Genomic DNA, 16492 nt, shown 5'->3' on the forward strand with positions numbered 1-16492 from the left:
AGACCATATTATTTTCTTTGAAAGATTCAGAGCAGGGCTTCCCAGCAGAAGGGACATTTCTTCTTAGACTTAAAAAATTAGCCAAAATATATTTGTGTGTGTGTGTGTGCATGTGCATATGTGTGCATGTGCACAGACACACCGACATGCATACACACATATAGGGAATTCCCAGCAGAGGAATCGGCATGTGGAGAGGCTTGGAAACAGGAGTCGAATGATCTGAAAGAAATTCAGCCCTGCTAATGCATGAATGTCGAGGAGCTGGAGTGGGTCATCATAGGACTGGCTCATGCAGGACCTTCTGGGCCAGGTTAAGGGGCTCAGAGCAATAGGAAAGTACTGAAGGGTATTAAGTAGAGGAACGACATGATCTAATTCACCTTCTTGTTGACCCAAAGAAAGATGACCTGGGAGTAATGAACTAGAGGAGTGACAAATTCAAGATCAGAAAAGAAAGTTATCAAAATGCAGGAGTTAGGAGAATGAGGCTATGAGGGACTAATTAAACTGCTATTATATAGGTTTGAAAGACAGAAGAAGTTAGATGGAGCCCGGGAGATAAAAGGGAAAACATTTGGAAAGAGACATGGAACAAAGGAGGGATGCAAGTGCAGGGCAGAGCCCCACGGGGAGGGAAAAAAGGAGTGCTGAGTGTTTATCCCCAGAGTGACCTTGCTTTTAAGGGAGAACAAGTCAGTTTGTCAAAAGCAAGACAGTTGTCATTGTGAGATAATTACAGATTTACACCAAGATGAATGCATTTGATTTAGACTGTTACGGAAGTTAAAAAAATAGCTTTCTCTTACCTAGCTCATTCTCTCCATTGAATAGATCATTCTTTACATATACACATCGCACACATTGCACTGTAGCTAGAATTCAGTGGGAAAGTGACTCTGTTTATCACACTTAACCAGCTGTGACCTTTGGTTGTGTTGGTTTTTCTTGTTTCTATTCCATGGGCAGGGGTTGAAGGAGTGGAGACCTTAGATTTATTTAGTACCTGGATTGAATCTTGACTGTCCCCACTTATTAGCTGGGCTGCCTTGGAGAAATGACTTGATCTCTCTTTGCCTCAATTTTCTTATGCTGTAAAAAGAATTAAGACTGCCATCTTATATCAACTGGCTATTGATGTAGAACAAACCACTGCTAAAACTCAGTGGTTTAAAATAACAAGCAGTTATGAGCTCACAGCTTTATCCAGGCTTAGCCATTTTTAGCATGGCTCATTCCTGTGCTTGTGGTCAAATGAGTGTTGGCTGGGGGCTGGTTTGCTGATCTTGCCTGGGCTGTCTCACCTGTCTAGGCTTTGCTGCAATGGCTCATCTCTGTCCCCTCTCTCACTCATCTTCTAGTAAGAGCCTGGGTGTGTTCTTATGGTGGCTAGGTGAAAATGTGCCAAACCTCTTAACAGTCTATGCTCTGAACGGGCACAACATCCCTTCTGCTGATTTTTATTGGCTGAAGCAAGTCACAAGGCCAACCCAGATTCAAGAGGGTGGAAAAAACAGTTGCCCCTCCTGGGTGGGAAGAGCTGCAGAGGCACACGGCAAGGGGTATGGTTATAGGGAAGGGAAGACTAGTGATCGTTTTTGGAATCTCCCACACTCTTACCCAGCATTGTTGGGAGAAACTGATGACAACATGCCCATAGGGGCCTAGTACAGTGCCTGGCACACAGATGCTTAAAACCTGTGTTAATATCTCCTTTCCTATAAATACCAACAGCAAGTTCAGACATAATGGAGACCATCCACTGCACCGCTAGAGGAGGAGGTGATAGAAACAGAAGAGATAAAGTTTTTAATACACACGCCTCAGCATTATTTACACCTTTCCCAACAAGCAAGTGTTGTTTTTTTTTAAAGAGATTTTCAAAAGAACAAAATTACAGGCCTTGCTTTGAGGAGAGGTAGACAATGTGGTCTCTCTCTTGCTCGTCTTTCTTTCCTCCGAGAATACCCTCAGAATGATGGGACTACACCTTCTCTTCTCTGGAGAAACAATGTGTTATTTTTGTTTGCCTTTGATCACCAGTGATTCACTTTAAAGGCAGCGCTGCTGGAAAAATGCAGAAACCAGAGTTGCAATCAGAAAAATGACTATGTAAAAATGGCATCCTCTGACTTTCTGTTCTTGTTTCCCAGGAGTTTTTTGTTTTCAATTTCTTTGCCTGTTGTGAAGCAGCCAGGCTGGGAAAGGTGGGCTGGGTGCTAATTCTCTGGCAGTTCTCATCAATATTCTCTCTGGCTTTTGCGAGGAGTTAACTGGGGGATGTCTTCTGTGGAATTTGCTAAGGAGACATTTGACTTAAAGATACCAATCAGATAAAGCAAGGTTTTTACTCACAAAATAGGCAATTACCATCCTGGTAATTTCACAAAATGTATCATACACCCGGACTGTGCATGGCTTCCCTGCAACTACGTCTAACTTTATCCTAAGGAACCAAGTAGAAAAGTTGTGTGTGTTGTTGTTTTTTTAAATAAACTTTTCATTTGGGATAATTTTAGATTTAATGGGAAAGCTTTAACGATCGTACAGAGAATTTCCATATGCTTCTTATTCATTTTCTCCTAATGTTAGCAGTTTATATGAACAAGGAGTACGTGTCAAACTGAAAGCCAACATGGGTACAGTACTATTAGGTAAGTAAACACCACACTTTATTCGGATGGCACCCGTTTTTGCATTGATGTCCTCTTTTTCCAAATTCTAATCTAAGGCTTCACCTTGCATTTGTTGTCATGTCGCAGTATCATCTAATCTGTGACCGTGTCTCAGTCTTTTTTTTTTTATGATGACAGTTTTGAGGAGTACTGGCGTGATATTTTATAGAATGTTCCTCAATTTGTGTTTGGTGTTTTACTCATGATATTAGACTGAGATTATGGATTTTTGTAAAGATGACCACAGAGGTGCCTTTCTTGGTATTCTGGTCACATCATATCAGGGGTACAAGATATAAAATCATGCTCATGGAAGCCTGTGTACAGGAGAAACTGGAAACAAATGCTCAAAAATGGTATTGTTTAGCATATTTTATTACATCTACAATGGGGATATTTTATAACCATTATAAATTACAATGAATGTTAATATAATCTATCATAATAAAAGCATAATATGCTAATTAGGCGGGACATCATTCTGGACAAACCTTCGGCGGCAGGGGCCCAGGCAGAGGTGGCCGCTGCGGTGGCGGGGGAGTGGGGCGATGAGGCAGAGGCAGCCGCTGCCATGGCGGGGGCCGAGCCCCTTGCACGAATTTTGTGCATCAGGCCTCTAGTTAGAGATAACAAGGCAGACTGCAAAGCAGGATAAAATATTTCATTTAATAATTTAAAATATCTTTATATATATATATGTGGCTTAAAAAACTCTGCACGCTGCCTCACAGCAACCCTTCATTAAAGAGTTGTGGCAAGAGCCAAGCAGACCTGGATTTAAAACTCATCTCTGTAACTAACTAGCTATGTAGATTTTGACAATATACTTAATCTCTCTCAGCTTCAGTTTATCTGCAAACCAAACAGGAAATACTTATCTTATGGGGTTGTCAAGTGTGCTAAATACGATAATGGTTAGTCATTCAGCCAAGTCTCTAGCACATAACACAGTCTCAAATATTACGTTCCTTTTCTCTCCGTACCCACCAACCTCTTCTCCAGGAAAATGCAAAGCTGCTCTTCAGCCAGACTATCAGACAGCAGGCAATCACTTTGGGTACCATTACTATCCCAGTTTCCCCCCCCCCCCTTTTGGCCCCCTGGCATATTTAAAGGAATGACTAATAATTGTCTCTTGGTAGGAAAGTAGATTGTTTTGTTTCTTTTAACCAAGATATTGTCCCCAGCTCTGTCTAAAGGAAAAGGAAACTGGAAAGCAACTTGCTTATCCAAAGCCATTAATAGAAAATTGTCCAGGTAAGTGTCTGAAGATCTATCAGTTAGAAGTAATATTGGGCTGCTAGTAACAAAAAGCTGAAAATAATGGCTTTATTTTCCTCATAGTAAAATGGATGATAACATGCCTGCCTTCATGATATCAAGACCCAGGTTCCTTTTATCTTTCTGCTTATCCCGCCTTAGCAAATGCCTGCTGCTTCACAGTCACGTGATGGTTGACCCACCTTCTCCTTTAGGTAGAAAGAAGGGCAGGGGTGGGGAGGATAAAGGAACAGGCCAGCTGAGTCAGGCTCTCCCTCCCTATTAAGATGATCATGGAAACTGCCCTATAACTTCCACTGACATCGCAATGGCAAGACCAGCATGTACAGCAGAACTTCCGGTGATGCTGGGAATGTCCTGTGTTGGAACTATCCAAGGTGGTAGCTACTAGCCACTTGTGACTAATAGCATTTAAAATGTGTACTGGCCACTGTGGATCTGTTGGTTGAGTGTCATCCCAAACACCAAAATGTCGCAGGTTTGATTCCCAGTCAGGGTACATGCCCTGGTTGCCAGCTCAATCCCCAGTAGGGGGCCTGCAGGAGGCAGCCAATCAATGTTTCTCACGTTGATGATGTTTCTCTCTCTTTCTCTTCCTCTCCCTTCCTCACTCTCTAAAATAAATAAAAACGTGTTTTAAAAAAATAAAATGTGGCTAGTGTCACTGAGGAAATGGATTTTAAATTTTACTTCATGTCAATAAATTTAAATGTAAGCAGCTATATGTGTCTCGTGGCTACCATATGAGACAGTGCAGGGTTGGATCTTCATCACATGACCACCCCATCTGCAAGCAAGGCTGGAAAATGTGGGTTTGGGGGCTGAGCACATTGCCACCTCCCACAAAACTGCTATTCTTAATAAGGAAAAACAAACGAAAGTGAATATAGGCTAGGCAAATAGCAGACGCTGCCACTCAGGAAGAGTTGCATGCGAACACCCCTTAAACCCAAAGGAATGGCGTCTTAATGAGTTTATCACAAACACCAGGAGTGGTGTGGCTGGGCAGACATCATATAGATGGAAACCAGAATCCCAGAGATGGAGTTCAATTCAAAATACCTTCTTTTTCACAAGGAGAAAATGAGGCTGAGAGGCATGACTGAGGGACCTAATGAAGAGATAAATGGAATAATTTACTTGAAAATAATAGAGTTGATTTAGTGTCTTTTAAGCTATCACTAATGGTCAGATGTAAAATCTCAGAAAGAAAGAGTTCTCTGCCTCTGGTTTTTAAAAATGCCATGAAGACAAGCTAGAGACTCGGCTGCTAGAGGGAGTTTAATGCCACCTACAGGTAGGCAAGAGTATAAGGCGCCCCTTCCTGGCATAAGTGGTTAGTGATGGCTTTGGAGATACCAGGGGTCAAATAGGGTCCTCATACAGAAGAATAACAGACAGTGGAAGTGAGTTCCCTGCAGCAGCTTGCGACATATAGTTCTCTCAACTCTTAGCAGATCAGAAGGGCTTTCTTAGAGCATTGCTCTCTGCTTTCCAATAATACAACCCATCTCAGGCATGCACCGAAACACCAGAGGTAGACATATCAGTCAGTTCTCAAAATCACATGAAATAAAAAAAAACAAAACAAAAACACATTTTGAGCTATAAATAACCCTAGGGAGAAACTCAAGGTTCTTATTTGATCCAAAGCCTCAAAAATAGATCCTGTTATTTACAGCAGCCCCCTTGACTAGTTGAGTGTGAACCATCCTACAGCTGAGAGAAAGAAAGAAAGAAAGAAAGAAAGAAAGAAAGAAAGAAAGAAAGAAGACAGAAATTCCATTTCCAAACAAAATGCTCATCCTGACTCATTCAGGGAAGGATCCAAGGTTTTTAACGCGGGGCACCGACTCTGCCTGCTTTTCCCCTTCATCATCTGCTGCCCTTTAAAACATGGTATCAACTGCCTTGGTAAGAATCCACATTTCTTCCCTTTTGTTCCCTGGCTCCGTTCCAGCATTGCACTTGTCACACTGATGGGTGAGGTGCCTTTCATATTGGCATAGGACAGCGAGCGAATGCCTTCCCTTATGTTATTAAACAGAGACCGGGCTGGTGAAGCTACCCAGAGCTGGAGCCTCCTCTGCGGCTTGGGAACACCGGCGGCGCCGTGGCTCCAGAGAATTTTGACTATGGCTGTGGAACCCAGCAGCTCAGCATCCATGAAAAGGAGAGTTGGGAGGAGGTGAGTGATACAGATCAGGGGGTTTGGCTGTCACCATTGTCGGAGGGACTCTGGTGAGCAGCTTGCTGTGGGCTCGATGACTGCGACCCTAGTTCATTCAATGGCTGCGACCCTAGTTCATTAGCTGATTAGGTGTCTCTATCTGTAGAGATGAGCTGTTGGTTTCATGCGAGACGTGGGGGGAAATTCTGCTTTCTGTGCCCTGCAAGGAGCCTCTCTGAATTTACCTTCAGTGTCATGCTTTGAGAAAAAAAAATCCAAGTTTCTGGCATAAAGTTGCACGTGTGTTCTGCACACCGGCTTGCAGGCAGGCGACTGTTTGTTTCTAATTAGGGAGCTGAAGGTTGCTGGCAGAGGAGAGCATATTTGTCACACGTTGTGCATTGCGTTTCATTTGTGTGTCTATGCTTCTAACACGGGGGACCACACATGAGAGCCCTGGGCTCTTCCCTATGGGTTCCGGCTCTATTACTTCTGTTCTCAGGTTCATGTCCAGTTACTCTTAGCTGGTCCTTCAGAGGCTGCCTCAGTGAACACTCGGGGTTCTCCCATTAACTAGTTGTGTTCCCTCGTGTGGTTATCCTGACACTATAAACCCAGTTGTGTGTGTATGTGTGTAGATATAATAAAACCTACTCAGGTAAGTAGTTGAGAAAATTAAATGGGATGGTCAATAGAGTGCCTACCAGATTGTCTGGAAACTACCTGCTCAGCACATCTTGATTCTTTTTCTCTTACCTATAAAATAAGAGATTTGTGTTGAATGATCTCTAAGGTGTTTTTAAAAATTTAACAGCCCATCTGGTGTGGCTCAGTGGTTGTTGAGCACTGGCCCATGAATCAAGAGGTCATAACATTGCCCAGGTAGGGGGCATGCTGGAGGCAGCCATTGATATTTCTCATTGATTTTTCTATCTATCCCTCTCCCTTCCCCCCTCTCTAAAATCAGTTTAAAAAATAAAAATAAATTAAAAAATTTTTAAAAAAGTTTAACAAAATGTTTGTTGGTTACCTGCTAAGTAGTACACACTGCATTAGGCATTGGGCATTGGGGTTATAATCATGAACAAGACAACAAAACAGAGTAGGACCTGCCTTCATGGGACTTAAATTTCAGAGGACACAGGCAACATGCAAGGAAATGCTTAATGACTTTCCTTCCTCTTCTTTTCATCTTTCTTAGTTCAATCCAGCTCAAACTTAACCGTTGAGGCTACGTCTCCATTAAACCTGAAAGGGATATTTTCGGACTTAATATTTTTATATTTAGTGAACATATGCTGACGTTGCCTGGCCAGCATCCATCTCTCCTTTCTCGGTAGGAAGACCCTGCATTTCCTTTGGGGGAACCGGCCCTGTGTTTCACTCTCTGTGTGAACCAGGTGGGGCGACACTCTGGCTCCAGGAGGGCTATAGTGCGAACTGAGTGCTCCCGCACTGTGGGGGGCCCGGTGCATTAGTGCACTCCCATATCCCAAGGCCACAATGATTGGCATGTGCTCAATCACATGACCCCACCCAAGTTTTTCCAATCAAAGCAAATCAAAGGAGCTTCCGTCTACAGACAACCCCCCTAAGATCCTTTCTAGGGACCATGCTTAATGTTTTCCTACTTTAGAAGATCTTGAGAGGTGACTTGGGGATGAAAATGTCTTTTTTTCTCTCTTTCTGAAGGGCTTTTTTTCTTCCTTTCAAAGTTCTTCATTGCCACCACAGAACTATTAGTGGGGCGCCTGCCCCTCACCCTATTATTTCTCCTTCTATGACTTTGAAATTGAGAGCTCTGTGGTTGGTGAAAGGCGCTTGGCTGATAACGCCTTACATGAAGGGAGACTGGTTTCAGCGGTTCTCAACCTGTGGGTCGCGAACAATGAAAATACATCCTGCATATCAGATATTTACATTACGATTCATAACAGTAGCAAAATTACAGTTATGAAGTAGCAACGAAAATAATTTTATGGTTGGGGGTCACCACAACTTGAGGAACTGCGTTAAAGGGTCGCGGCATTAGGAAGGTTGAGAACCACTGAAAGAGGATGGAGTGCAGGCCCTCTGACGGCCCTAGGTCCCTATCCGTATTATTGTGGCATCCTCCATGCCACCTCAATGTCAGTCTTCTCTGAACCCTACGGATTCTGAAGTCTGATTTGTGATTCTGACAATATTTACATGCTGAGTTGTCCAGTGTATCTTCTGTTGTAGAAACAATCAGACACAATACGTTCCCCCATTGCTCATTTGTCTGAATGTGGCTGAATAAGTTTGGAACAGGGAAGCTACACTTTCTAAAGTGCTTCATAACATGAGGCAGTGGTCCCCCCTTCCACCAGTCAGCGTGTTTGTGTCTATTTTTATGCACAGGCATTCCCTAAGCACTTAAAAAAATCTTATTTGTGAGATGGATGTATTCAGAAAGACATTAGGCATGAACAAAAAGCCAGGTTGTCCGTTCATTTTTTCATGCATTTACTAAAAAAAATAATTGTCGGGTTCCCATCATACACGAGGTGAGCGATCTCTTCCTTTTTGGTGGGAGTGGACATGCACCCAAGGAGTTTCCTTGAATCTGTGCAAAAAAAAAAAAAAAATCAATCCCACCCGCTCGCAGATAGGACCGCTCCACCCCCAAGTGGCGATGCGGTCCACGCACTTGGAGAACTGAATTGTCCCCGGGAGCAGGTGTGAGCGATGGCGCTGGGCGGGGAGCCTGGGCTGTGGACGCGGCTGGACCACCGCGCGTCACCCGCCCAGCCCGGGGCGGGGCCGCGGACTCGCGTGCCCGGGGCAGCGCTCTCGCCGCCGGAACCCCCCAGGGGGCGCTCGCGCGGAGGTTTCCCAACTAGTATCTCGCGGGTTGCTGGGCGCATGGGTTTCGTCAGAAGGTGGAAATCTCTCTGAGAAGCTGCCATCTCCCCGCCACCCGCTCGCCTCCCCTACTCTCTTTCCTTCCTTCTTCCTCCCTGGCTCCTCTCCGCTCCCTCCCTCCCCCAGTACCTGCCACTTTACTCTGAGTTCACTGAGGACCAGGCTGCTCCCCGCAACGTTTTCTCCTTTCCCCAGCCCCCATCACCAAGAATGGAGTCAGGGTTTCCGGAGAGACCAAACTCTCCTCCCAGCATCTTTTCCATCCGCTGCTTTTAAACTGGTTCGGAGGACGAGAGGGAGGGGAGAGGGAAGCCCGAGCCCCCCTGCACCACTCCACACCGACCACCTCCACTCCAAAGCCGGATTTTGCATTTTGCATCCTGGGGGCGGGGCAGACCGGTCCTGGGCCGAATTCTCTTTCTACTCCTCGAGGTTGGCACACCCAGGTAAGCAAACGCCAACTCTGCATTCCTGTGTTCCGGGGGCGCTGCGGTTGCAAAGTGTTGGGGCTGCTGCGCAGTAAGACCAACTTTTGAGATGCCCTGGGTTGCGCTCGGATTTGCTTGTTTATCGCCGCTGTGGTGGTGGTAAGGATGGGCTGCAAGCACAGGCTTTCATGCGAGGGAACTTTGATTTGATCCCTTCCAGCTCGCCCAGCTCGCTCAGGTAGGGTGGGGCGCGTGGGGAGGTGGGGCGCGTGGGGAGGGAGGCCGCGCGGAGGGGGACCCGGTGCGCCCGCCGAGTGGCCGGTCCTGGAAGTCCGGGAGGGGGGAGGGGGCAGGGCAGGTGCAGACCGAGGGGAGGAGGGGAGCGGAGTCCTGGCCGAAGTTGCTGCTCTCCCTCCGCTGGCGAGAAAGCGCTGGGGGATCGGAGTGGTTTCCAATGGCTTCACCTATGGCGGTGGGTTCGGCCTCTCTGCCTCCTCCCCAACCTCTTTACAAAACCTCCCAATTCTCCCGTCGCGCTCGCCCGGGGCTACCGGGCTTTAAGCTAATCAATAGGCTTGCAAGTCCCTTGATTCAGCCAAGTTCTTCAGCACGCCTTGCTCTGTGAAGTGAAGTCGCCAGGGGCGTCAGGGGACAGGGCGAGGGCTGGAGGGACCCCTGAAGCGCTAGCCACAGCCGACTGAAGAGATGTGGCATCGCAGACGCCCCGGATTGTTAGGGTGGGACCGAGGGGGACAGTTAGGAGGTGCCCCAGGCCAAGTCTAATGAGTGTCGATGACCATCCGGTGGGGAGAAGGAGAAGCTGAGAGATGCTCTTAGCAGATGCACCCATCCTTCCTCCTGAAGGAAGTGGGTGGGTGGGTGGGTGGGCTTTAAGGCCCTGGTTTTCACCGGCCCCCCAGACCCGGCCGCGTCCCCGGCGGCCTTACGAGACTGGCTTCCAGTCCAGAGCTGGCCAGGCTCCCGCAGAAATCGCCGGCTGCAGAGTTGAAGATCCCGTCCCTGGAGCGTGTGAAGTGCGCGCCATGGGGGTTCCGGAGGGGGAGGGAAGGAAGCAGAAGGAGAGGGGGGAGAGCCCGGGGAAACGTTGCTAGAGAAATAACAGAGTCCCCCTCCCCCCTCCTGCCCCAACCGACCCGCCGATGCCCTAGGATTTCAGTGCCTTTGGGAGACTCCCTGCTCCTCTACACCTGCGTCCAAAACTATGCAAAGCCAACTCCTCACCCTCTTGCTGCTTTGCCAGGAATTTTTAATGCATTGCTCTGGTGGTTCTTGGCTCGTTGCTTCTCGGTTTCTTAAACAGCATTTTTTTTTTTTTTTTTTTGCTGTCCAAGGTACTCTAAACTAGTGTTCTCCTGAAACCGTGCTCTTATGGAAAAACTACTTTATCTTCAAATGAAATATTCTTTTCTGCCCATTCCTTCTTTCTACTGCCCTCTTAGCATCCCTATTCTCAAACAACACCCTCCCCCTACACACACACACACACACACACCCCTTTCCTAGAGCCTAGGTGTTTTGAATCCAGGATGATATATTGTAGTGAGTATATACTGGTTAAACTGCATAGCACATCCCCCAGGAGTCAGAGAGAAGCAACAACTTTCCTTTTTTTTTTTTTTTATGCCCTTTAAGTTTAGGAAGGTCCCGTTTCTTTTTATGACCCAGCAGATAAGACAGAGCTCAGGATGGCTGTGGCTTCCATTCGATAACTTCTGATGTTTTCATTTCCCTTACTGAGCTGCTGCCTCTAGGTTAAATTCGTTTGATTTGCCTGTCCATTTTTAAAGAAAGGCTGAACAAAGTCGCTCTAGCAGACCAGGGGGTTGAGCTCAGAGTAGGTCAAAGGTGGTCACACCTGGGAGGCGGATAAAAATAGGATTGGCAATTACGGTTAGAACACCTGTGTTACTAGTACTAGTGGGTCCTAATAAAGACCAGATTCTACTCATTGTCCCTGATGGGAAGATTCTGAGGGTTTTACAGCATCAAACTCAAACCACATCAAAACCAGGTGATGTCCCCTGGTCATCACATAAAAAAAAGGAAGTGTCAGTTCATAGAAGGAGTGGATGTCAAATTCTGGGCAGTGTTGAATGGTTGAGTGGCAAGAGCTTGCCTATAATGGAACCAAGGGTCTAGTCCTGTGTTATCATGTGAATGCTCTCGCCGTCCCAGACCTACGCCTCTCCTTTGAGTGGTCAGCCTCCTTTTTATTCTTCCAGACAGAGGCCCATCCTGCTTTAGTGGGAGCAGGCGCAGATGGGGTCCGTTGTACTTCCCAGCATGGGGCAACCACTTTACTGGAGCTTCTAAATATTCCTTTTAAAATAATTGCCCTGAGCTTTCTGAGTTGTTTTTTAATTGTGCTTCTCAGACTTCTGTTTATCTCCAGCTATCTGGTGGCAACATAGCATTTTGCTTGACTCATCAGTTTGTCTTAAGGGGAGCCTGCTTTTAGAAGTTTTAATTAAAGAGTGTCTTGCATTCAAGTGTTTCTTGATCTGCATGAGGATTTTTAATTTAAAAAGACCTCATTTCAGTTAATGGGAAGCAAAGATGTTATCTGTTTCCAGAGATGTTTTATATAGTCTTCCAACGAACAGCAGCTTTGCTTGTTCCCACCTTCAGACTGAGTCCGCCATCATGATTGAACACTTCAAAGTTATACCGACTCTAAGAAATAATTATGGATTAAAAAAATGGGTTAATGGTGGAATCTCTATTTTCATCTGCATTTGAATCTTTTGGAACATAACTGAATGTATTTATATGGTTTGTGCTGTGCCTTTCTCTGTCTTCCTTTTATAAGCTCCCTGATTTGTAAGACGCTGGACCACTATGGCCACCTTTAGTCACATAAAGAAAGGACTTTCCATTTGGAGGTAAACATATTGGAGGTGAGTGGCTCATGTGTGTAATCAGTGTCGCACACTTTCACAGGGATCTGAATCCCAAACAGAAGGTGAGAGGGCTCCTCTGATGGTGGCAACTTGGCTGATTGGGAGAAAGTCTCTTCTGGAGCTGGGAAAGCCACTTCTTGAGTCTTTGTACTTTTTAATCAGAGACATAGCCTGCAGGTCGGTATGCATTTTGAAGGGAAAAAAAGCTACATTTGTTCTCTGTATTTGATCTTTCCATTTTTGTCTTGTTAATATATTTTTTAAACCACAAAGCCCCTTTGGATCCATATATAACCCCAAGTCATATTTCCTTGGCAACCGTAGTCAGTATATTAAGTCACAAAATATCGAGGCAGAAAATTCAAAATGCATTTAAAAATGTCACATGGTTCAAGACCATCCTATAGTGCATTAGAACTGACCTCGCGGCATACAATAATAGAGTTGCATTCGACTCTGACTTTCTCCTGATTGAATGTAGATGGTAAAGAACAGATTACAAGACCTTCATGCTTTTTAGGATGGTCCTAAAAATTCTACAATGGTTTTTCTTTTGAGGCAAGCATATTATGAAAATTAAGGGGTTAGAGTACAAATGCATTTTTTGGGTAAGGTGTTTATGTGAAGGTTGATGGCAGGTCTAAAATCAAACTCCATAACTGGGTCAGGCAGGATGTACTGTCTCTTCTATGTTACTTGAAATAGACACTATATAGCAAGGCCTCCATTAGCATTGAATTCAACCAGTGGGTATCTAATAAAACTTGTGACTGCACAATACTTTCAGTCTTTTCTCTGCTAGAAACCCCATGTATGTGGAGCTTTCTGTTTAGTCCATGAACTACTAAATATATATGATTCATAGTATGTTTTCCTTAAGTTGGCAAATCCCAGGGAATCCTTTATTTGGCTGCTGTCTTCTCAGGAAAGCGATTGTGAACCATAGCTCTTAGCTCAGTAAATACTGAAGACCTGAAGGCAAGTCTTGAAGAGCTGAAAGTGACCAGGATACCAATTTGAGAAGGCTTATTCCAGTCCTATGACTTTAGTACACTCAGGGGGGTAGGGGGCGACCACCTACGCTGGCCTGTGGTACGTTCATCTCTATGCTGTGAACAACAACTTCATCACTTCGAATCTATGACTCTCAGAACAGGAAGAGAATGTGGGGATAATCTATGGACTCGAGCTGTTTAGTTTGACAGATGCAGAAACTGAACCTTAGAGAGATGACTTGCTCAAGATCAGGGGACTCATTCAACAGCCCTGTTGATTACTCCTCTCATAGAGAGACTCAAGTTCCCTGGAGATAATTACTGTGGTGGCGCCAATCTCTGGCGCCACATGTACTGATAATCTTTACTGAGTTGGGGATGGTTTGGCAGGGGGGGGGGGGGGCGTAGAGGGGTGGGAATCCCACATCCATTGGAGGGTTTGGAGGAGTAGGCTTGGGACTTATTACATTGCTGTCTCTAGGAGCCAGTGTAATACTTACCCAATAGAGATGATTAAATTTATACAAAGTCATTGTCTGCAGCCATGCCTGTTAATGTGCATGTTTTGTGAAGAATTGCTCATGCGGTCTTAGCTTCCTATTTTAAATGTCACAACCGAGTCAGTAATGTAAACAGAGATGTTATGTGTGTTTACAGTTCCAGGAACCCACAGGGGAATCCCTTTTTCTGTTTTAAATGAAAGGTGCATGCAAAATGAACAAACTTTCTAAAATGTTGCTTTTCTATCTCTGGTGCAGAACACAATTATCTCTTATTATTTAGAAAACTAGAAAACATCAGGGGGAAACTACAGTATTTCAGGTTAATTCTAGAAACCTTCTGAGGGTTAAGGTATATTGACTAAAAGGCCTTCCTTATCCGAGAGATCCCAAACATCTGTAGGGAAGATGTTTCTCTTCGAGAGAGAAGAGGAACAAAACCAGGTTGACAGGGGTCCAAGGCCAAGGCAGCCCTAGGGGTTGGTGAGGCAAGAGGGAAGGGTGGGAGCTAGTTGGCATTAGAGAGGATGGTCGCTAGAGGGCGCCAGAGCACCGGCGGAGCCCACCTCCCCGGACCATGAGAGGGACTTGAAGGCTCAGAGATGGGTTTTGACAGAACCCCAAGGAGGTGCCCAGGTGTGAAGTATGGGTTTTTCGGTCACCTCTCACTCTCCAGCCCAAATTACCTCGCTGCAGAGAGGGGACACAGGTTTCGCCTTCAGCACCAGGTGGGGCGCTTCCAGTGCCTGGTTGGGCTGCCCAGTGGCTGGGCAGCCTGACTGCTCTCAGGATTTTGCCTGGCAGTCTGGAGTCTGGCTGCTCAGAGGCAGAACTCGGGATCCAGAACTACCTGGTTTGAATCTTGGGTTTATAGCTTTCAAGCTGCGGGCCTTTGAGTGAATCACTTCACCTGCATGAGTGTTAGCATCTGGAAAATGGAACTAATAATGATTGTCAATGTGAAGTGTTTAAAAGTTTCCGGTATTTTAATTTTTTTCTTTATTGCTATTTAGAAAGAGAGAGAGAAAGGGAGAGAGAGAGAGACATAGAAACATCAACGATGAGAGAGAATCATTGATTGGCTGCCTCCTGCATGGAGGAGATGAAGCCTGAAACCTGGGCATGTGCCCTGACCGGGAATCGAACCGTGACCTCCTGGTTCATAGGTTGACGCTCAACCACTGAGCCACACCGGCCAGGCTAGTGTCTGGAATTTTGGTGGGCAGGCAAATACTAGTTCCTGTGCCCTTTCTCTTGAGAGCTCCCAGAACTTCTTCCTTTCCTTTCCCTCTGAGCCTCTTTCTTCTGCCTCCACATCTACAGAAGGGTCTCATTTGTTTGTTGAATAATAATTGATCACAGCCTTAATGCCAAAAGCTATGGTAGGCACTGGACATAAACGTGAAGTTCATCTCTTTTGAAGTCGCAGGTCTGAGGGGCAGACAGGTGTGTGAGAAGAAACATGAAAACCCGCAGTGGAAAGTGTGAGGAGAGAGCTGAACAAATGATGTGGGCAAGACATACCAGAGTCACTGGCTTTGTAGCAAAGAGCCTGGAAAATGGTCCCTCAAGTCCTTCACATTCAGGCGTTTTTTTCCCCCCCTCTCCTTGTATTTCAGGGAACAGGGTCTGTGGAGAAGAAGGGGGAGGGGAATCTCCACTCCGCATACACTTTGGTTCTTATATATATTTAATGGTGCTAATCGAGGTTCTTAAATCCACTCAGCTTGTACCACTGCCCTGTATGCACTAATTTCATCAATATCAAGAGATAAATGCCTATGCAATTGACTTCCTCCATGTAAACAGGAACGTGATTTTTAAAGGAAACGTGATAGAAATATAACAGCAAGATCCTTACCGCTAAGTGGTGTGTCTGGAACAATCTAAATAAGGGTTCCATTTTTAGCATATTGAGAAAGGTGTATGAGCCACATACAAGCATGAACAAAAATGGAAAATAATGACAGTACAATGGTGGCAAGGAATGCTTTATCAGCCTCATTAAAGTGACAGAAAAGCTTTTAATTTATTAGTAGGCACTGGGGGCACGGGGATGCCTGATTTGATGTCAGCGACAAAATGCAACATTCAGGGAGGTTTGCGCCTGAGGTCCTGTGGATGTGAACCTGGGGTGAGCACCCTGGGGCAGGTGTGTTAATTTTATCTGGCCAGGTAGATGGCAAAACTCCTGAGAAGCCCAGTTGAATTATTTTGCTCCATAAATCCTGTGACTTGATTGCATGTGAATCATGTTGGAGGAAAGGCCTGATTAGAGGGAAGGGGTGGAAATCGTTGATTTTGGGGGCAGCTGATGGCCTGAATGAATTTTAAAGGACAGGACGATAAACGTTTCCTATGGAATCAGAGATTCCGAGAGCTGGACAGTCACACACGATTAGGCACACCCCTTCCCAGTTTCCAGATGAGGCAATCAGCAAGGTGGGATCACCGCTGATGCTGGTTGGAGGTCCTTGGGCCCTTTATGAGGGCAGGACTCTTCCTGTTTTGTTCACTACTGAACCCCAAACAGGGCGAGGCATCTAGTGGTTGGTCAAGCAATCTTGGTTGACTTCATGATCAATGCTGTGTCTTTCTTCCTTATTCTTATTCAGGAATGTGCCCAAAAAAACCCA

The 16492-nt window shown here is 45.6% G+C and overlaps 1 protein-coding gene across 3 annotated transcripts in view; it reads left to right on the forward strand.

Annotated features, from left to right (window-relative positions):
* Nucleotides 1-6022: 6022 nt before the first annotated feature.
* The window catches only part of CPNE4 (copine 4), a 347796-nt gene continuing 337326 nt past the window's right edge, over nucleotides 6023-16492 (forward strand). Inside the window, exon 1 of one of the 3 annotated variants that reach the window (XM_059663961.1) lies at nucleotides 6023-6144. In XM_059663961.1, coding sequence (XP_059519944.1) covers nucleotides 6092-6144 — 53 coding nt within the window. In that variant the 5' untranslated portion in view covers nucleotides 6023-6091. Of the gene's footprint in view, nucleotides 6145-9016; nucleotides 9459-9506; nucleotides 9679-16492 lie in introns of those variants that run through there. The other 2 variants (XM_059663964.1, XM_059663962.1) reach the window with 2 other exon arrangements.

The sequence above is a fragment of the Myotis daubentonii genome, chromosome 14 (assembly GCF_963259705.1).
Source record: "Myotis daubentonii chromosome 14, mMyoDau2.1, whole genome shotgun sequence".
Taxonomy (NCBI): Eukaryota; Metazoa; Chordata; class Mammalia; order Chiroptera; family Vespertilionidae; genus Myotis; species Myotis daubentonii.